The sequence below is a fragment of the Vulpes vulpes genome, chromosome 13, assembly GCF_048418805.1.
Source record: "Vulpes vulpes isolate BD-2025 chromosome 13, VulVul3, whole genome shotgun sequence".
Taxonomy (NCBI): Eukaryota; Metazoa; Chordata; class Mammalia; order Carnivora; family Canidae; genus Vulpes; species Vulpes vulpes.
In genome coordinates, this window is record NC_132792.1 from 118,636,921 (window position 1) to 118,657,783 (window position 20,863).

The window sequence follows — 20,863 nt, forward strand, 5'->3', positions numbered from 1 at the left end:
GGTTCCCCCAGCCCCCCAGTCTCCACCACACATCCCAGGATGCTCCCCACGAAAAGCAAATGACATTCCTCCCCAAAAAAAAGTGGGGGAAAAAAGGAACGTAAACCCGAACATATATTAAAAACACTTTTTTTTTTAAGATTTAACTCTGAATACAAATGTATTTTTTTCTTCTTCTCTCCCTACATATATTCTAAACCTTCTAAAGTTTTTTTATTTTTTTTAAGGATCACTTTATCATAAAATAAAATATCCTTTTCATATAATAAATTACCTAATAAAAAGTCTTTTTTTTTTCATATTAGCCCAGGTTCTTTGCTACATTTATACGGTAATAAACGCCTTTATTAAAATAGAATATTAAATTATAAAGAACTGCTTTTTTTTTTTTTTTTGCTATTTTTGTTTTGTCTCCTCTGTGTTGGTCGCCTATCTCGCTCCCTCTCACGCTCTTTCTCTCCTCTGTTTTGTCTTTCACTATGTGTGTTTTGCGTTGGTTTCTAGGTTTGGCTCGATTCGATTTGTAAGGGTGGGACTGAATTTTCTGAGCCCCCTAGCGTAACAGTCTTCTGCCTTTGTGGGTAAGAAGTGGAGAGGGGGAGGGGGATCGACAGACAGACATCCCTTCTTCCCACCCCCCTCCCCACCCCCCTCAGCGACCGAGGGCGCCCATTTGGTTTGGTTTCTATTGTACAGACATCTCAGGATGGCTCACATTGGCGGGAAGGAGGGAAGTTGTCACAGGCCACTTTCCTGACTGTGACCTCCTTCCTCTCCCCCCCCTGGCTGGTGGTGTGGAGGGGTCGGCCGAGGAGAGGTGGGTGAATTCACAACAGGAGGAAGGAGAGGAGGAAATCCCCCTCCGAACCTCCATCCCTGCACCCCCTCTCCATCAGATAGAATGGGACTTCCAAGCAAGAGTGCTCACAGATCAGCTAGAAAAGTCCACTCCACTATATACAAGAATCTCCTGGGACCCCCAGGGACTCCCATCCCCCACCTGCTCCCGGCCCGCCCGCGGAACCAGAAGGGTGGGAGGCTGGTGGCAGCCCCAGTGAGCCTTAGGGAAGCAGTGGAGGGGGGGTGCTAGGCCTGTTAGCAATACAGGACCATACTGCACCCCAATCCCGCCTGGTCTGCGGCCCAGCGCCCTCTGAAGACCCAGCCTCTCTCCTCAGCCACAATGGGGGTGGGGGGACAGAGACTTCATGATTTGCTCGCTAATAGGGGTTCGGGTCAGGTCCAGAGAGGGGGGGCGGCTGGGTGTGGGAGCTGCATGGGAGGGGCAGACCCTAGGTCCACCAGCCTCTCTACCTGCCTCAGGCTCCTCCCTGCCCCCTGCACAGCAGACACTAGCCTGACTCTCCGATTCCACCGCCAGAAGTTCCAGCCCAAGAACTGTTCCCTAAATACAGTGCCCAAGGATGGGAGAGGCAGATGTTTGACCCTTAATGTACCCCCAGCATTTGTCCCCTCCTCAAGCTTTACTGAGATTGGGGATACATTCCATCAAGAATTCAGGGTGTTTCTTTGGAGGAGTGGGGAGGGCCTCCAGATGCCAGAAGAGGAATTAAAAGGAGGGGTCCATCCAAATGCTCTTCTCCCCTAGGTCTTCCCAGGTGGGTGGTGAACCCAAAGCTGCACTAGAAGGGGCAGGGGGAGGGGGAGAGGGAGGAAAGAGACTGAGAAGGGCAGGGCTGGGAGCCACAGCCATCAGGGGGAAGCAAAGAGGACAGCTGGTGGAAAGAGAAGAAGGAAGAGGAGAGCCCAACAGGAGGAAAGATGGTGAGGAGCCGGGCAGGGGTGGGCGGGGCAGAGAGGGGCTCACTCTCCGGATCCCTGCACCCAACTCTGTGGGGAGATGAACACTGAGTCCCTTGTGGATTGACATGCCCTCCCACCCCAGAGAATCTGTGCAGACTTCTGGATGGGCCCCAACACCCTTATGCCACTGGAAATCCAGGAGCAGATTCCCAAACTGGATTTCTCAGTGGAGGGTCTAAAGGGTCATGTGAAGAGGTCAAAGGCCAGGGCCAGCAAGGGCTGGAGGGTTGGACAGAGCACCTCTAGATATGGATGGTGATTCCCCCTCTGCAGAGGAAGGGGTAGTGTGACAGAGATGGGGTTAGACAGAGGGGGTCAGGACGCCTTAACGGCCACCTCTGGCAAAACAAAAGTTTCTCGTAGCTGCTTCCAGATTGAAGGGTGTGTTGAGGTATCAGAGTTGTAACTCTAGTAAAACTTCCTGCCTGGCTCCCTTCCCTCCTTTTCAGGATGGGGCAACTAGAGGCTCTCCAGGCGGCCCACCCACCCCCCAGCCACCGTCGCCTCCCCTCCCCCTCCCCATGGAGCGAGTATCTCTAAGCACCTTGCCCCTTAGATCACTGATTTCCAAACCCCACCCCCACCCCGTGGAAAACAGATCCAGGGCAGGCCCCTGGGGAGGGACCCCGAGGCCAGGGGCAGAGGACTTAGGAGAATATTCTGATGGCTTGCGTGGCTGTGATGTGGCAGACGGGACACTCCGGGTCCGTCCTCTCGCAGATGCGTACTGCACACTCCATGCAGAACAGGTTGTGTCCGCAGGGCACCAGCGCCGCAGTCACCTCGCTCTCGAAGCACACCATGCAGTCCCGCCCGCCGCCAGGGCTCCGCAGGCCGCCCCCCAGTTTGGAGAAGCCCTGTAGCGGCTCTCCGGGCGGGCGTCTGGGCAGGGCGGCCAGTTCCGGCCCTGCAGAGGCGGCTGGAGAGCGGTGCGCCCCCGGCGGCGCGGCGCGGGCCTTGGCGGAGGACGACGAAGACGAGGAGGCCGAGGAGAAGAGCACCGAGGTGGGCGTGGCGTTCTCCTGGCCCGCCCAGAGCGGGGGGCTGGTCTCCGCCACGCTGTAGTACACGTCTTGCTTGCCCACTCCGTAGCCCGGGAACAGGTAGCCGCTGTAGCCGAAGTCGCTGCCCTGCTCTCCCAGACGCGGGGCCTCGAAGCCCGAGTCCACGGCGCACTCGCCGATGCATCCCAGACTGTTCTGGCGGAAGGTGGATAGCGGCTTGCAGCCTGGCGGGTGCACGCGCCAGGCCTCGGAGTAGCGGCTGTCCAGGCCAGCTTCGGGGCTCCCCGCCAGGAAGTCGTTCTCGTTGTTGTACTCGAGGATCTTGCCCGTGCGCACTGCAATGTGCGTCTCGATCTCCTCGCGCGCGCGCTCCACGTTCCCCGGGGCCCCAGTGATCTCAAACACCGGGTCGCGGTCGCGGCTTGGCGTGATGATGTACGTGTTGGTCTGCTGCTGGATGCGCTTGATGGTCGCGCCCTTGGGGCCCACCACCAGCCCCACCACGCGGTAGGGCACCCGCACGCGAATGGTCACCTGGCCAGGCAGGGCAGGCGCCACGCCGAAGGCAGCGCCTGACTTGTTGCGGGAGGCGCGGATCATGGAGAAGTGCTCTGCTGCCGATATGATTTCCCGTCGGGCTGTGGCCACGTCCTCCCTCCTCCCAGTCACCATGAACACGGGCTCCTCGCCTCGCACCGGGGTCTTGATGTACGTGTTGGTCTTGGCCCGCAGAGCCTTAATCTTGCAGCCTGGGATGGGGGAGGGAGAGAGAAGGGAGCTCACAGGCCAGAAAGGTCTGCGCTGGGGCTATTCCACCCCTGCTCCCCACTCAAGGAGCAGCGGCTCCTGGATGGTGGCTCCACGATAGTCACTTGCATATCTCAGATCTCCCCAACGTCAGCCACAGATTTCCACAGATTTCAGCTTTTCCCCAGTTCCATTCAGGGCCCTCCTAAACCAATCATTCCTTGAAGCCAGAAAATTATCACTGACCCTCCCAGACAAGCCGCTTACCTCAAACCTATGACCTTCTCCCAGCCTTGTGCTGTTACCTCAATTTCTGTACTGGGTCCTGGCGGTTCGCAAACTTCCAGATCACTTCATCATACACCCCTCCTTCCACCAACGTCTGTCACTGACCTTGATCTTAACATAGAACCCCAAAGTACTGGACCCCACAACCTAACCCTGACTTGACCTGCATTCATGCAGAGTGTCCTCCAGTCTACTCAGAGACCCCTGACACCCATTTGCTGTATGATCTATGACCCACCCCCCATGACTTCCACCCATTAGTGTCTCTCAGAAGGCCCCAAATTCATAGCAAGTTTGCAGAAACTGGCAGAATGTGGGAGACCCGGAAAGGTCTGAGAATTAGAGTCTCGAGAGGGAAGAAGTATGAAGATGCACATACTGATGTGTGAGGTATAGCACCTGACCCCCATGGACACTCCCACCACCCTGGCTCCGGAGGGGGATTCAGCTGAGCTGGGATGGGGGCTGACGAGGGGAGGGACCCACGCTGGTGCTCTGAAGCAGGAGTGGGTTAGAGCTGGGACACTGCAGGGAGAGGCAGGAAGGGAAAGAGGAAAGCCGAGACAAAGAGAGACAAAGACAGAGAAGGGAGGAGAGGAGTCAGGGAGGCTGGCACTGCCACAGCATCTCTCAAGGCTGCAGACCTCCGACGGCTGGGCCTCCCTCCGTTCCCTCTCCCTGCTACCAGCTTCCCACACAGCCGGGCTCAGGAGCTTTCTCGAAGCACACATGCCACACGTGTGTGAGTTTGCACATACATGGACCTAAGAGCCATGATGTACTGGGTGCCATTATCTCAACAATATTTGTGGTGCAAACCCAGGGTGCACGCGCACGCACACACACACATGGATAGCCCATGTTCTAACCCATCATACACTCTACTCTCCCACCTCCATCATCCATGGCCCTCAGCAGGCACATTCCTCTGCACGCCCACAACTTTTGCCCCCCTGCACATGTAGACACATTCACACCCTTCTCCAGGTACGTACTCACTGTACCCTTTCTCATTCCACCACCCCAGGCCCTCTCCCGCCCCCAAACCAAGGCCAGCAGTCAGAGCTTTCTGACTCTGCCCCAGCCCTCCAGCCACAGGCCTGAGGGAAGTTCTCACTGGCTTCCTCTCCTTGCTTCACTCCAGATGGCTTCTTCTCCAATCCCACCAGATTGGCAGGTGAGAGGATGGAGTGGGTTGGAAGCAGTGCTCCTCACCTTCAAGAGACCTCAGGAAGGAGAATTTGCTCCTCCCTTTTTGTCTTCAGACCTCTTGGCAGTTGAGAAGTCCTACCTGTTGTCAAGCCCACATCCTTACTGCTTTAATGTCAGTCCATGTTTGTCCTATGTGTGAGGCACAGAGGAATGAGCAGCAGTGATTCCCTCTCCTACAACTTCTGCTCATATAGCCTGGTCAGCACCTGGGGACTGGCTCTAAGTTCTGGATCCCATAAACTTAAGAGAGAGTTGGGCATCTGTGGGGGTGGGGGTTGGGGTGAGGCAGACAGGCCAGGCAGGAGAAGAAGAAGAAAAGCTAGGGTCCCAGAGGTACGGAACGGGTGGGCCTCATCCTGGGGTTTGGAACTCTGGAGAAGCATTTCTGGGAGGGAGGACCACAGGGCTTCACCTTTGTAGAGGTCAGAAAGAGGCATGTTGGCACTGCAGCGGGGGAGGGAGGTTAGACGAGAGGGTGGACTTCCCTGTACTTAAGGACCTCGGGGAGGCTTCTCTTCTCCAAATAGGAGAAATGCCCCACTTGTATGAGAGACAGGCCCACCTGCTGAGAGGCAGAAGAATGACTCTATGAAATCCTGGGGCCTCCCAAGTCCCACCCCCACACCCCTGAAAAGATATCGGTGTCCCCACCCAATTCCAGGGCTCTGGGTCCCTAGTTTCTGGCAACAAGAGGAAATCCAACTTTTTGAACCAGAAATCTCAAGAGATGGAGCGCCCCAGGGGGATGAGGGCTGTGCAGGGGAGTGGCATCTTCCCCTCCTCCATTCTGGATCTCCCCGCAAAATGCCCCCAACCCCCAAGCACTTCGGGTAGATGAGGTGGGGTGTGCTGTAGGGGCCCCCCCTGGCTTGCCTCCCCTCTTCCCCCCTGCCAGCAGCAGGCCTCCTCCCTCACTCCCAGCCGGAATGCAGCTTCTCTATTGTTCCCCACTGTGGGACAGCTCCTCCCCTGCTCCTCCCCCACCCCATACCTCCCAGCCCAGCCCCCTTGCAATTTCCAAATCCCTCCCCCCCCACTCCCCTTTGGGAAGCTGGGAGAGGGAAGGGTCCCCAAGATCCCGTCTGCTCAATCTGGACCCTCACCAACATACCCACCCCCATCCGCCCAGGGATGCTGGAGCAGAGGAGGGTGTGGTATCAGACACACTACATTGGATTAATTCTACACCCCCCACCCCAACAACACACCCAAACACACGCCCTCTAAGCAAACCTCCACGTGAAGGCTCCTCACCCCCCCAACATGGCCCCTCCTGCCCTGTCCTACTCTCACACTACCAGAGACCCCTCTCCAGGCCTCTGGCCCCTGGCTGTGGCCAGCCCAGAACAAAAGCCTGAGAGGGAGGAGAACAGGTCCATGCCAGGACGTGGCACTTCGTTGGAGGCACCCCTTCCAAAACCCCACCACCGTTCAACTTTGGTGTGTGGGTGACCACAGGACTCCCTCCTCCCAGCAGCCCCCCTCCCCACCTCTCCCCTGGGCTGGGACCCTCCCATGAGCCACACCCCCTTCCATTCCTGCACTCAGCCCAACAAAGAGACAGATACTCAGTCTAGCTTCCGGAGCCAGGTCTCCCCCAAAGTCTGTAACTCCAGCTGTAGGGGGTCCCAGGGGTGCCCCCTCCCCAACCCACTAACAGATCCCGGAGCAGGGGCTTCTGAGTAACTCTGCACATTCTACCAGCTTTTCTGGCTAGGAGTGGACATCCCCTCCGGACAGCCTCCCAGGATTGGGAGAAGGATCCCCTCCCTTTCCCTCTCTCTAGGAGGGGATATTTCTTTGTCTAAAAGCAGAGCCCTAGGGAAGGAAGGATCTGAAGAACAGTCCCGGCTGGGGGTAGCAGGGAACTTTGTGGCACTTGGAAATCGGGGTAGGGGGCGGGTCCCCCTTTGTAGGGAAGGGACAGAGCCAGAGGCGGGCAAGGAGAGAGGAAATGAACTTTCCGTGCTGGGATGGGGTGCCCCCCACTCCAGTCCCTCTCCGCGGTCCCGGCGCCCGCTTACCTTGCCTGCCCACGATCTCGGCCACGTGCTCGGAGGTGGGCACGGGGACACACTCGGTGGTGTTGCTGCTGCCCTTCAGGCGCAGCTCGGCCTCTTTGTAGAGAGCGCAGAGCTTGGCGTCGCTGGCCCCTTTGGGGGCGGTGGGGGGCTGGGGCGTCTGCGCCGCGGGGGCCGCCGGCGGGGCGGCCGGGGGCGCCGCGGGCGGCGGCGGCGGGGCCGGTTGCGGGGGGGCGGCTGGCTGCGCGGGGGCGCCGCCCCCCCCACCTCCCCCGTCCTCGCCCGCCGTGGGGGCGGGGGGCTCCCCCAAACCCAGGAGGCAGAGTTGATCGAGAGCCAGCTGAAGGGCGCGCTCGTCTTCCAGCAGCCCTCGGTCCTTAGCGCTTCCCCCGAAACATCCTAGTTCTCCAAAGCCCCCATTTCTTTCCATTATTCCAGATACCACTAGACTAGGCATGGCGAAACAAAAGCTGGGGGAGAGAGGGAGAGAGGTGGTGGAAGGGAAAAGAGGAGAGGAGGGGAGGGGAGAGGAGGGGGGCGTGTGGGGAGGGGGGAACAAAGAACTGGGGAGGGGGGAAGAAAGCGAGATAGAAAGATAGACCCTCCCCCTAAGCCCCCCTCCCCAAACACCCTGTAACCCGACTCCCCTCGCCCCAGCCCCCGGGGTGGGGGTGGGGGGAAAGAGAAGCAAAACCGAGGAAGCAGCTCTCCTCTCCGCTCCGGGGGTGACGGGGGGCGGGGGGCTGCGGGATCTCTGCCCCCACCCCTCCCGCCTAGGACCCGGGCGGTCCTAGACCCCGCCGTCCAGACGCCCCCCTCAGGCTCCCGCACCGAGCCCCGGTCCGGGAGCGGCGCCCAGTGGCCCCCAGTCGAGCCCAGCCCCTTCCAGCGCTCAAACTCTTTTGTTTTAAATGAACTGGATGGAGCAGCATGGAACTGCGGGCGGGGGGGGGGGGGGGGCGCGGGGGCGCCTAGGGCATGCCGGGAGTTGTAGTTTCCCGCCCTCGGGGGTGCGGGCTCGGGCTCCGCGCCCGGCGGAGGATGGGGACGTGCCTTGGGTCTCTAGCCCTGCTCCGAGGCCGAGCGGGGGGCGGGGTGGAAGGCGAGGTCCCTAATTTCTCCGAGGGGCGGGCGCGGGGGACGGAAGCGGAGCGGGTTGGAAAAGGCTAACCGAGCGCCCCCTCCCCAGACGGGCTCCCCCCATCACCGCGCCCGCTTTCACCCCCACCCCCCTCCCTGTCCAGGCCTGCCCGGGGTCCCCCCTTTCTTATGGTAATGAGGGGGCGAGGGGGCGGGAGCCGCCCGGCTGGGTGGCCGCGGCCCCCTCCCCGCCTCGCCCCCTCCCAGCGCGCTGCCTCCCCGCCCCTCCCTCCCCGGAGTCGTCCCGGCTGCGGGCCGCGGGGACGCCCTCTCCGCAGAGCAGACAAAGCCCGCAGCGCGATGCGGGCGCCGCCGGGCCGTGCGCGCGGTGGAGGCCAGGATGGGCTGCGGGGCTGGAGGGCGGGACCCCCCGGCCAAAGACGGGGTCCGCTCCCTCCCCCGAGCGGCCAGCCGCCCCCATACCCTCCCGCCCCCCAGTCTCGGAGATCTGAGCTGCACCGACTGGGAGGTGAGTTAGTTCTCGTCCTTCCGAGCGGCCAGGGGAGCCGGCGGGCCGCGAAGGATGGGCGGGTGGAGGGCCGGGCGGGGAGGCAGTGGGAGTCTTAAAGCAAGATGTGACTTCACAGTTTCGGGGGAGAGCCCAGATCTCGGGGCACGACCGGAGGAGGGAGGAGAGCCCGGGTCGACTGGGGACCAAACTTCCTTCAGGCCCCGGCCGTCCACACACGCCTTGGGGGTAATTTGTTCTCTGGCCTTCACCATCATTGCACTTGGCTTCACCCGCCTCTCCCCGCAAAGCCCGTTAATTCAGCTCCTTGGACTCTGGACATTTGGTGAAAGTAAAAATAAGTTTTTAAGGCATGAATTGGACAGTTGGGTACTTCTAGAGGGACTTCAGGGAAGTCGAAGCATCTTGCAATCTTTTCTCCTCCCCTTACCCCGTATCTCCAGCATTTCTTTTGTCACCCTTTTTATCTCTGGGCCTTTCCCAAGAGGAGAGAGGGTGGCACTGCAGCTTGAGGCCTTGAGGGTGGGCTTTAAGAACTTCCCAAAATAATTTTATAAGAATGGGTGGGTGAGCCACAGTAGTAAGGTGTCCTTTTCTGGAGTGCCTTGGAAACCAAAAATCTGAACTGGTTTGTGAGGTAAAGTGCCTGGAGGCAGGAAACATGAGATGACCTCACAGAGCTGGCACTGTGAGGCTGTGGGGGCTGAGCTTTGAAGCCCAGTTCCCTAAGTTGCTTCTTGGAAAGAGTGGATGTGGACACCCATGGGAGAGTGTGGGCCAGAGTGGAGGATCTCACAAGGGCTTGGCACACTGCAGGACTTTTGCTCCCACTCAGCAGGACATCTAGAGGGAAGGGAGCCATGGCAAGGAACCCCCGGAGGACCCCAGAGTGGGGCAGGGGTGCCTCCCCCATTGGAGATTTAACACAACATTGACAACAAGCTTTATGGTTTGAGTGGGAGAGGAAGCAGAGAGATGGGCTCTTGTGCCCTCTCCTGCTGCCCCAGAGACATGGATTGGCGGACCTGTGCGCCTGGGAATTACGGAGCCTTCCCCAGCTGGGCGCGGGCTCCTGCTCAGTGGACCAGATGACTGTTTTTCACCTTGATAGAAATAGCAAACAGTTGCATAGGACTTATTGTGTGCCAGGCATTTTTGTCACCAGCTGGTCTGAGCCTTCCCGTCCCCATTGAAATGAGATTCCCCCTTGATACCCACCCCTGAATTTGTCCTGTTTCCCACTTTCCTCTCCAGTAAGCTAATTAAAGCAGGAGGTTAATGACCGAAGAAGCCTTGGGGATTTGGCCAGTGTGGAAAACAAAGGACCCAAACAAGTGTGTGTGTGTTGGGGGGAGGACAGCTGCTGAATGGGAAGGGGTAGACTACGGAGTGGGCTAGGGAAGGCGGAGGTCCTGCTGGACCCACCTCACGGAACCAACAAAGACATCAGCCCCTGGGGTGTGTTTCTGCACCATGTGTCCATCCTTAGGGTCCTGCTGAGGCTCCAGACAAATATCCAAGGTGGGAGAGGCAAATGTGAAGGTGTGCCCCTGGAGGGCATGGTGTGTGTGTGTGTGTGTGTGTGTGTGTGTGTGTGTGAGTGGACTTGGGTCCATGGCGTGGGTGAACACGCACACTGTATGGGGTATGTCCATCAACAGTGGGGACTCCCTGGCTGCCCAGCTGGCTGAGGAGCCCAAGGGTGGGCACCCAGAGGAGCCCGGTTCAATGGGGCTGGCTTTTGATGAGTCCTTGCTGGGCTCCCCCCAGAGGCCAATGGCCTCCTTTGTTCAAGGGACTCCCCTCCGCTGACACTTGTGTTGGCCAAGCTAGGTTTCGGCTCAAGGGCCCTCCTCTTCCTCCTTCCATCTGCCTGCCCAATCCAGAATTAAGGCTGAGGGCCTTAGCTAAACACTTTTGCTTGGAAGCAGACAGCTGTGCCCACCCCCCACCCCCCCACTGTCTGCCTTATGACCAGAATTACGTAGGTGGCATATTCCTCCACTCAGGGACAGGACTGTCTCTCCTCTTTGTCATCGCCCACCACCTGGCCCCCCACTGCCCGGCACACTGTCCTGCCCAGAGCAGAAGCTCAGTAAGGGTGTGTTGACCTCACTGCATATTCGAAGCTTCATGGTGTCTGAGGGAGAAGCAGGCCTCTGGAGGCAAACATGCTGCTTGCCAGTTCTACCCTTTGGATGATCATTTCCTGCTGAGCCTCGATTTCCTCATCTCTGAAATGGAAAAATGAGCCCCTAGCCCCTAGCACAGCGCCTGAGTGCTCCTAGGTGTTCCATCAGTGTTGGTGTTCTGGCCCTGGCTCCTGGCTGGTTTCTTGTTGCAGGACTTGAGCTGGATTGTGATCCTCAATAATTTTCATTAATTCATTCTCTCGGCTGACTACTTCCTTTTGAGCTCTTAGGGTGTGCCACGTAGTGGAGGAGACTCTGACCCACCCCGAGGCACTGGAAGCCAGTTCTAGATCTAGCCTTGCAGGGAAAAGATTATCCCAAACCACCAGCAGATAATTCCAAAAATAATTCCTGTCGAGTACTGGAATGCAGGCAAAGTCTATGTCTCTGGCGCACGGGTGCACATGCGGGCCAGGCTCCTAGCCTCAGGCCCGAGGAACAAAGGACTCTGTGGAGCTGTTGCGTTGGCTGTATGTGCAGTGTGCATCTATTTGCAGGTGTATCTGTGTGTGCGTGTGTGCGTGTCTGTGTCACACAGGCCTGGCTGCAGAACACAGGCAGGGGAGGCAGCCCAGGGTTCACATGGAGGCTGCAGGACAGGAACTGGGTGGCTGCTCCAGACTGCACCTGTCTGTGTGTGCAGCTGTGTCCCTTCTCTTTTCTGAGCAAACCTGGGCTCTTTATCTATGCAAGTACCAAGGGATGGGGCCCACACCTAGCACTTGACCCTCCCATGCTCTATTCAGAGCCCCCAAGCGCTGCCCCAAAGAGCTGACTGGCCCTAACGGAGGTCATAACCTTCTTCCTCTCCTCTTCTCTCCATCTGTGTGGGCCAGCAGGGTCTCTTCTCCCATGTGTTATGGGGGCTCCCTTTTCTCTCCTGAATACAGCGCCCTATGGGAAGTCCACCTTGCTATCTAAACACCATGTTTCCTGCTGAGAATGCAACCAGTTTTCTCTCTGTTGCTGGAACCCACTAACTCATTAATTTCAATCAATGAGAATGTATTAAGTAAAATTCTTTAGGACACACAAAAGAAATATCAGATGTGATCTCTCTCCTCAGCAAGACACAGAAACTAGACTATGTGACCCAGAGAACACAGCCCAATAGGATTAAGCCTGAGGGCAAAATGGTCTTTGGGACTTGGAGGGCCACAGAGAGAAGTGAGGAGGCCACTACAGGTCCTCCTGCTGTTGTGGACTGGTCTCCAAGGACTCTGAGGCCAGATCCAAGGTTTGGACCTGGACAGACGCCTCTGCCCTTCCCCTGGGCCCACTCCAACACCACCCCCACCAGGTCCCCTGCACTCTCTGATTTCTCTAGGGAAAACAGCTCAGAGGGGCTAGAGTGGAGCTAGGGTCCCCCTAGGACAGCTGGCTGACAGGGCCCCTCTGAGACTCAGGGCGGACCCTGGCGTCCGGGAGGCGGGTGATACTGGAGCTGTGACAGTTGGTCCCCAGATTCCTCTCCCGGTGGCGCCAGCTCTGGTTTCGGGCTCTCTGGGGGCAGGGAGGGGGAAGCCGTAAACGTGCCCTTGCCAGGTTGCCTGGGAGGGACTTTCCCCAGCGCCCTTTCCTTGCCAGGCACAGAGCTAGATGCCAACAGGGGATACTGTGCTTAGGACACAATCCCACACGGGTGAATTAGCGGATATAAACCACGTGCTTGTTGCAGAGAATGTCATAGGTGGAATGACATAGAAGTTGAATGAATGAATGAATGAATGAATGAGTACTGGAACATCAATTATCTAATGGCCTCACTTTACAGAGAAGGAGAATCCAGGACCTATGACTGTCTTTTTTTGTTGTTGTTGTTTATTTATTCATGAGAGACATACAGAGAGAGGCAGAGATACAGGCAGAGGGAGAAGCAGGCTTCATGCAGGGAGCCTGATGCGGGACTAGATCCCGGGACTCTAGGATCACACCCCGAGCTGAAGGCAGATGCTGAAACAGCTGAGCCACCCAGGCGTCCCAGGACCTATGACTGTCTTGTGCCTTCTTCTGTTCCATCATGCTGTCTTTTTTTAGGAAAGGGAAGGGGAAGTCAGAGAGAAAGAGAGGGGTGGGAAGGGACTCACCATTTCTTGAGTGTCTGTTGACTGCCAGGCTCTCTTCTCGGCCTCTACAGACTTGATTTCACTGAATTCTCTTTACAACTCTGTGAGGCTGGAGATGCCAGCTCTGCTTAATATTAGGGACCTATGGCTCAGAGAGGTTAAGTAACTAGCTCAGGTCATACAGCTGGTCAACAGATCCTCTGGTGTTGGAAGCTAGTTCTATCTGACTCCAGAGCTTGAGACCCTGGAGGGAAAACAGTGACACCCACTGAGTGCCTGGAGGCAGGGAGTGGTCACTGAAACTGGAGCGGTTTGGAGAGGCTTCTGGGATGAAGTGGATCTGGAAGCCCTGGAATATCAGTGAGGTTAATTTTTAGGGAGATGACTGGAGGGACTGCTGGAGGCTGGTGCCAGAGGTGCCCAGGGAGGCCTGCTAGCTGGGCAGGTGGCCAGCTTGCCTGGATGCTGAGGATCAGGGCACAGGGGGAAGACACGCAACTTTGAACTTTGACCACGAGGTGGCGCTGCAGGCCGACCGCTGGGAGCGGCTCCAGCCTGGACTGGACAGGGGCCCAGATGTTTCTTCCCTGCCTGCCACAGCACCATGCCCAGCCCTGCCTCCTCAAGTGTCACCTGGAGCTCCCATCTTGCCCTTTGCTGGTGGGGCATCCAACACACGGGAGACCAGTCTATTCCTGACTCAAGGAGAAAGCCCAGGTGGCGGAGGTTGGGCATGCCCATGGTTGCATGCTCCAGGCGTCCTGAGCCCCCTCTCACTGCTTAAAGCTGGCTTCGTGTCCAGCTGCCCTCCCGAGTCCCTGTGAAACACTGTTCAAGGGACAGGCCAAGGAAACTGACATTAGATGCCAACTGACCTGGGTCTGAAAGGCAACAGCAATAGTAATGCGAGCCTAGTAAGGAGTCAACTGTTTCTATCTAATTAGTGTATGTGAACACTTGCTGTGTCAGGTGCTGTTCTCGGCACTGGAGATTCGGCACTAAACAGGATCTGCTGGTGCTCTCTCGGAGCCCATGTTCTGGGTTTGGGGGGCAGACTGGACACAAGGACATCATGTAGTTTCTGGTTGCCATGGTCCCTATGAAGATAAATAAAGCAGGATGTGGGGTAGGAAGGCATGAGGTAGCAACTTGTTCCCTCTTCTCCTGCCCCCTTCACCCCCGTCCTCTTCCTCTGTCCCACCTTCCTCCCTCAGCCCCCATGGGGGAAACAGGAGCCCTGGGCTGTGGGTACAGGGTCTGCAGCGGCACCTGCTCCCCCACCCCCACCGCACCAGGCATCACCTCCCACCCTGTGGTTCAAGCTGGGAATCTGGAGCAGGCTGTGATTCCTGCCTTCCCCTAGCCTCCTCCCATCCAGGCCATCCACCAGCCCTCCCAGCTATACCTCTGGACGTTTCCCAAACCCATCACTTCCTGCCCATGCTGGTGCCCTCCTGATGAAGCTGGCACCATCTCCAGCCTGCAGCCGCCTCTCTACTCTCCCTCCTACACTCCTGCCCCGTCTCAGCACACCCTCTCCCATCTATTCTCCACACTGTGGCCAGAGAGATCACTTTAAAAATGAATCTGGTCATGAAATTCCCCTTCTTAAAACCCTGCATTAGCTCCTTGTTGCCATTAGATTTGAGACCAAACTCCTGAGTGTGGTTTAGAATGACCTTCAGTTCTGGTCCTGCCCACCTGTCCATCTGGCTCTGCCCTTCTTCGCACTCTGCTCCAGCCACAGGGGCCTTCTTTCAGGGCTTCAAGCAACTCCCAGCTGTGGTTCCCTCGACCTTCACCTGCCTAATGCTGGCTCATCTTGCAAGACTCAATCTCAATATCAGTTTCCCTGGGAAACCTCCCTTGCCCATTGGGGGTCCCTTATCATTCACTTCCCTGTGTTACAACCATCTTTTTATGCTTCTGTCTTCCCAGTGTCCTGGGCGCTCCTTGATCCCAGGGACTGTATCTAGCACACTTCTGTTCCCCCAGCTCCAGGCCCGGGGCCCTGGCACACGGCACACAGTAGATGCTCGGTCAACATCTGCTGTTTGGAGGCTGGGCGTGCTCGTTCATACTCCCCTCCACCCCGCCAACCCCACCAAATACTCAACTTGTCCATCTTACCTACCACCCTCCACACCCAGCTCTATCCCTCTCTCCTCCCCACCTATGCCATGCTGGGACCCTCATTGCCCTCCCTCATCTCATCTCTAAGGGGGTACTGTCTGCAAAGGCTTGGCATTGACTTTCACTGGTTCCTCCCCTCTAGCACCTAGTCTGGAACTCAGTAATGGCCCTGACTCTCTGGTGTGAGTGCTGACTGCTGGCTCAGAAGGGACCTCTAAGCATGTAACCCTCTCAGCCACTGCTGGTGAAGGAAGTCTCACATGTGGTAGGCTGAGAGTGCCAGATGTACCTGGGTCCTGCACTCCTGCCAACCCTGTCCACCTCCGAGGCCTTCATGGCTGCTTCTTCTGTGTCTTGAGCCCTCTCCCCCACTCTTCTTGGCTATCTGCCATTCATCCTTCCGAGCTGAGCTCAGGGGTCATGCTCTCTAAGATGCCTTCCTGACCACACTGACCACATCGGTGTTCCTCCTGGGCTTGCTATGGCACCCAGTCCTTACCCCTCCATCATCACCTAGTTAACTTGAAGCCCTTTTACTTGTTCTGGAAGCCGCAGGACAGAACCCCCACCCCTAGGCCGGGAAGTGTCTCTCCAGAGCCTTGCACCCCTGGTAAAGATTTGTTGAGTGAATGACTGAGTGAATAAAAGGAAGAACATTACTTTATGGTACTGAACAAATCAACCTCCATCTTTGGGCCTCAGTTCCCTTTTCTGTACAGTAGGGGCAAGAGCATATAGAAAAATGATGTGCTTGTACATGTCTAATAAGCCAGAGGAGAAAGAGCCTAGGTGTGTGGCAACTGCCAGTGCCCATGGTGTAGAAATCCTCTCACGGTGGCTGATTTTGCTGGAACGGGGGCACTGGTGGACTGGTAGGCGGGCTGGCTGGGGCCAGAGTGCCTCCATAGCACTCATGGTTCCAGTGTCCTTATTGCCTCCAAGTGGGGCCAGGTCCAGTCTGTTTCCCTCTTGTGTGACCTCTGACCTCTGACCCTGCCATCTGCCCTCCTTCTCCTAACTCTTCACTCTCTCCCTGCCTTCTCCTTTTTCCACTCCTTTGTGCACCTGTCCTCTAGAGCTGCGGGCCCGCAGTTTCCGGGCCTGCAGTCCCTCCTCTCTCACACACCTGTGCGCAGCTGTGCCCAGCAGAAGCCTGGGTGTGGCTATCCTACCATCTGTGGGCCCTCTGCAAATTCCGTCTCTCTGAATCTGTTTCCCCATCTATAAAATTAAGATAATAGCAGCAATTACCTGTCGGGATTGTTGTGTGATCAGTGGGAAGAGGCATGTAAACTCACTGGTGTTGTGTGCACAGCAAGTGTTTAATAAATGTTCAGGCCTCACCTTCGGCATTACTTCCTCTGGGAGGCCTGTTCCAGAACTGCAGGCTGGCTGTGGTGCCCGGTTCTGTGCCCCCTGGCATCCCGAGCTGCCCCGTCAAGGCACTCCTCACAATGTCTCTGCTTGTTCCACGAGGGCACCAGCCCTTTGGGGCGCAGGTGGTGAACGTAGGTGAAGGAGGGGAGACTGGCTGTCCTGGGAGGATCCCCACCCCCCCCCCCACGGGCCCAGACACACCCACCCGTCATGAGGCCAGCAGGTGGCGCCTGTGCCCGCGGGGCTCTGCCCCTGGCCACCTCCCTGCCTGGGCCAAGTGGTCCCAGCGGGGCAGGAGAGGCTGGTCCTGCAGTGACTCTCAGGGACAGATGTTTCCCTACAGGTGCCCAGCCTAGGTTGATGGGAAGGGAGTGAGGGCTGCCGGGGCAAGGAGTCTGGGTGAGGGGGTCGGGGCACCCACCCCGGAGCGGGGACATGAAGCAGGAGGCCATTCAATCAGTGAGTCAGAAGCGGAGATCCAGGAACCAGACACAGTGAGGGGACAATGTGGTGAAATCAATCAGTGAGAGGAAGGGGAGGCCCGGTTTCTATGGCAATGGTTGTGTTTGTGGCAAGCTGGGGATTCCTGGGTCCCCAGGCCTGTAAGCAGTGATTCACCACAGGAAGGAGAAGGTTTCAGAGGGCCTGGGTGCTGCCACCAGTCCGGATGCCTGTGGCTCCTTTTCAGTGCTCAGCACACGCTCTCCCAGGTGCCACCCAGAGCTTGCGCTCTGCCAGACACCTGCCTGCCCGCCCTCCAGACACCTGCCAGAGCCCCTTCCCAACCAGGGGCAGCCCCCTGCTCCTCACTGCACTCGCCCATCTCACTGATTGCGCCACTGGCCCTCTGGAATTACTACTACTCCATTTTATAGAAGAGGAGACAGTCACCCTGGCCAGGATGACACGGGTAGGACACGAGTGGCAGAGCCAACATTAGAACCCAGCCTAGTCTGACTCTGACTATGCATGTGAAGACCCAGAAAGAAAAAGGAGAACAGAGGCACAACAGATTGTGTGTGGCTAAGATCCAGGATGAGATGAGAAGGGGCCCTCCATCTCCCTCTACCTCCCTGCCTGTGCTGCCCTGTGTGAGCCCAGCGCTGATAGGGAGGGAGGCCTGAGTGGGCCACAGCCTGGGCATCCGGAAGCCCAAGAAAGCAGTCTCCAAGTCTGGTCCAGCCAGTGTCCCCCATCACTTTCCCTGTCCCCTGGTCCTGGGGCAGGAGAGAGAGACTGTATGGGGGGGGATGTGTCATATCTGCTCCTATCCCCTGCTCTCCGCCCCTGCCAGCACCTGGGAGTTCCCATCTCTCTGTTGCTGGCAGGCCAGTTTCATTATTGATAAGCCATGGGCCCCCACAATTTCAGTATGAAAGGGGTATCCCCTCCCACCCCCAGGTCCTGATGGCATGCAAGAGGGAAGCCCAGCCTTTCCCATCTCTTCCCCTGCAGTGGAAGGGACAGAGGTGGGTAGGGCCTTGGGACTCTTCCAATCCAGCCCTCCTCTTGTCTTACACACAAGAAAATTGAGAAAACCAAAGCCTGTAGAAGGAGAGCAATTTTTCCAAGGTCACAGAGTGAATTAGTGGAAGAGAAAACTAGATCCCTAACTCCCGACTCTACATTCTGTGATCCCAGAAGAATATTCTTGAATCTGGGCACTGGGTTCTCAGAACAGAGTCAGGTAGACGGATGAACAGAAGGAGAGAGCAGATTGGCTGGGATAACCTAGGGAGTGTAGCAGGTGAGAAGAATGTGCACAATTCATGCCCCACCTACCTACCATGTGACCTCAGGAATGGTGGAGGTGAGATCATCAGAAAGACCATGTGTGTATGCCAGGAGTGTCAACGTCTGGGGTCATTGTGGACTGTGTGATCTTGGGCTAATCACTTACCCTCTCTGAGCCCCCAGATAACCTACCTTCAGGGTTTCAGGGAGGATGGATGTGATGGCAGGCAAGTACTTATGAATTACACGGTGACATGGATGTTCTTGGCTGTCAGGGAAGGCAAGTCATGTCCTGTGGGGACTGGGAGACAGGAGCTACCCTGCAGTCAGAGGTCGGGGAGAAGCCAGTTGCCCACCCTTGACCCGCGGGAGAGCAAGGAAGGAATTTTTGCTGTGTTCCATAGAAGCAGCAATCCCTCCACTGGGGGTGGGTGGGGGTGGACAACAGGTTGCTGCAGACCCTGGGGGGTACCCAGAGGCTGTGGGAAACTGAGCACTAATTAGCTCTCCCTCCCTAATTGGACTTAATTGCCTCCTTGTGATCAGCAATTAGGAGGCTGCATCACTTAGCACAGGGAGGGTGACACCTCAGCCAGGCTGGGTCAGGGCTCCCCTTAGGCAGGCAGCCGCTAGGGAAGTCACCTCACCGACAGCCCCTTCCCATCCTGTGGGCCTAGGGCCAGGAACCTTTAGGCCTCTCGTCTGGATTGTGGCTTCTCTGGCCTCAGTTTCCCCATTCTCAGGGCTGATTTTTCTGCCCAAAAGAGATGTGGGATCTGGGCCTGGACCCACCCCTGCAACTTTGGGGTGGACAACTATGGGGTCAAGGTTGGAAGTATGGGCTTGGAAGCCAGGTCCCTGGGGTTTGAATTCCAGCTCCACCACTTACTGGTTATGCGACCTTGGACCGTTGTACTTTTTTTCTCACCTTTGGAATGGAGCCAGTGGGGTGCCAGGCACCAGGCTGGCTCAGTGCTAGAATATGTGACTCTGGATCTCAGGGTCACAAGTTCAAGCCTCACTTTGGGTGTAGAGATTACTTAAAAATAAAATCTTTTAATTTTTAATTTTTTTTTAAAGATTTTATTAGAGAGAGAGAGAGCACAAGTGGAGAAGGGAGAAAGAGGCAGAGGGAGAGGGAGAAGATTCCCCTCTGCCTCCTCCCACCCTCCACTACAGCAGGGAGACTGAGGCAGGACCTGAGTGGAAGTCATATGTGTAAATGACTGAGCCACTCAGGTGCCCCCAAAATAAAAACTTTAAAAAATAGACTAAAATAAAATAAAATGGAGCTGATAATAACCATTTGTCCTTGGAAGAGTAACACTGAGGAGTGAGTGAATAGCACATAGGTGCGTCTTAGAACAGGGCCTAGCGCGGAGAGCACTCAGTGTTAGCTGTTATTATAATATCCCCATTCCATTGGGATCCCTGGGTGGCTCAGTGATTTAGCTCCTGCCTTCGGCCCAGGGTGTGATCCTGGAGTCCGGGGATCGAGTCCTGCTTCAGGCTCCCTGCATGGAACCTGCTTCTCCCTTTGCCTGTGTCTCTGCCTCTCTCTCTCTCTCCCCCTGTGTCTCTCATGAATAAATAAAATCTTTAAAAAAAAAAAATCCCCATTCCATTAAAAAAAATTTCTTTTTTAATTTAAAAAAGGCACTCAGTCACTCAGTGGTTAAGTGACTGCCTTTGGCTCAGGTCATTGTCCCAGGGTCCTGGGATGCAGCCCTGCATTGGGCTCCTTGCTCAGCAGGGAGCCTGCTTTTCCCTCTGCCCCTCCCGCTGCTTGTGTGCTCTCTCTCTCTCAAATAAATAAAATCTTTAAAAAAAAAAAAAAAAAATAACATCCCCATTCCAAACCTCAGCTTTCTCATTTATAACATGACAGACTCAAGCAGTGTTTACTGAAAAATGCCTGGGTCCCACCCCAGACCAATCAAGGTATCAAAATATCTGAAACTCTGGACTTGGTGGTTTGGAAAGCCCTCCTCCCAAGTGATTTTGATGCCCAGTGAGGCTTGAGACCATGGGATGTAAGGGTCCCCCCAGCCCAGACTCCTAAACAATCTTGAATGAAGTCCCCCACCCCTCCCCACCCCCTTGCCCAAGGAGCAGCACCGGCCAGTCTGGGAGAAACAAGTCCCTCCTGCTCACTCGGACAGAGTCCTCCTCTATAAAGTGAGAATAATGACCAGGCGGTGTCCACCTCCCAGGGCTGCCTGGAGATAATGTTTCACTAGTGATAGAGCCTGCCATAAAGGTCGGCAATTACGTTGTTCCTCCTGCAGTAAACATGCATTGAGGGCCTAGCATATACCCCATCTTCTTTACACACAGTGACTACTGAGTTATTAGCTCCTGGATGGGGGAGGGGCGGGGCTGAGCCATCAGATAAGTCAGGTTCTTGGGCCAACGTCTTTTGTTAGCTCCTGCTTGGAATCAAATTAGCCAATGAATGGGAAGAACCTAGAACAGGCCCTGACACAGCGAGTGCTCTGTAAACAGGACTGGCTGGGCTGGCCAGGGTGTGGAGAGAGGCCTGCTAGCTGCCAAGCACAGGCGGAGCTCCACTGAAGGACGGCCTATGGGGTGCATAAACAAGAGTGGGGTGTGTGGAAAGAGCCGGGAAGTTGAGCTGCTCTGCTCATGTGCGGGT

At 56.6% G+C, this 20,863-nt stretch overlaps 2 protein-coding genes across 2 annotated transcripts in view; one reads left to right on the forward strand and one right to left on the reverse strand.

Annotated features, from left to right (window-relative positions):
* Nucleotides 1–379: 379 nt before the first annotated feature.
* On the reverse strand, nucleotides 380–7,654 carry MEX3A (mex-3 RNA binding family member A). The gene is made up of 2 exons (XM_025997294.2): nucleotides 7,100–7,654; nucleotides 380–3,577 (listed from the first exon to the last, which is right to left on the reverse strand). Exons 1-2 carry the CDS (start codon nucleotides 7,551–7,553, stop codon nucleotides 2,472–2,474), a joined length of 1,560 nt encoding a protein of 519 aa, XP_025853079.2. The 5' UTR covers nucleotides 7,554–7,654; the 3' UTR covers nucleotides 380–2,471.
* An 856-nt stretch (nucleotides 7,655–8,510) lies between these two features.
* LMNA (lamin A/C) overlaps nucleotides 8,511–20,863 on the forward strand; it is a 39,333-nt gene continuing 26,980 nt past the window's right edge. The window contains exon 1 of the mRNA XM_072732511.1: nucleotides 8,511–8,705. The gene's annotated coding sequence lies outside the window, so the exon portion shown is untranslated. The remainder of the gene's footprint in view (nucleotides 8,706–20,863) is intronic.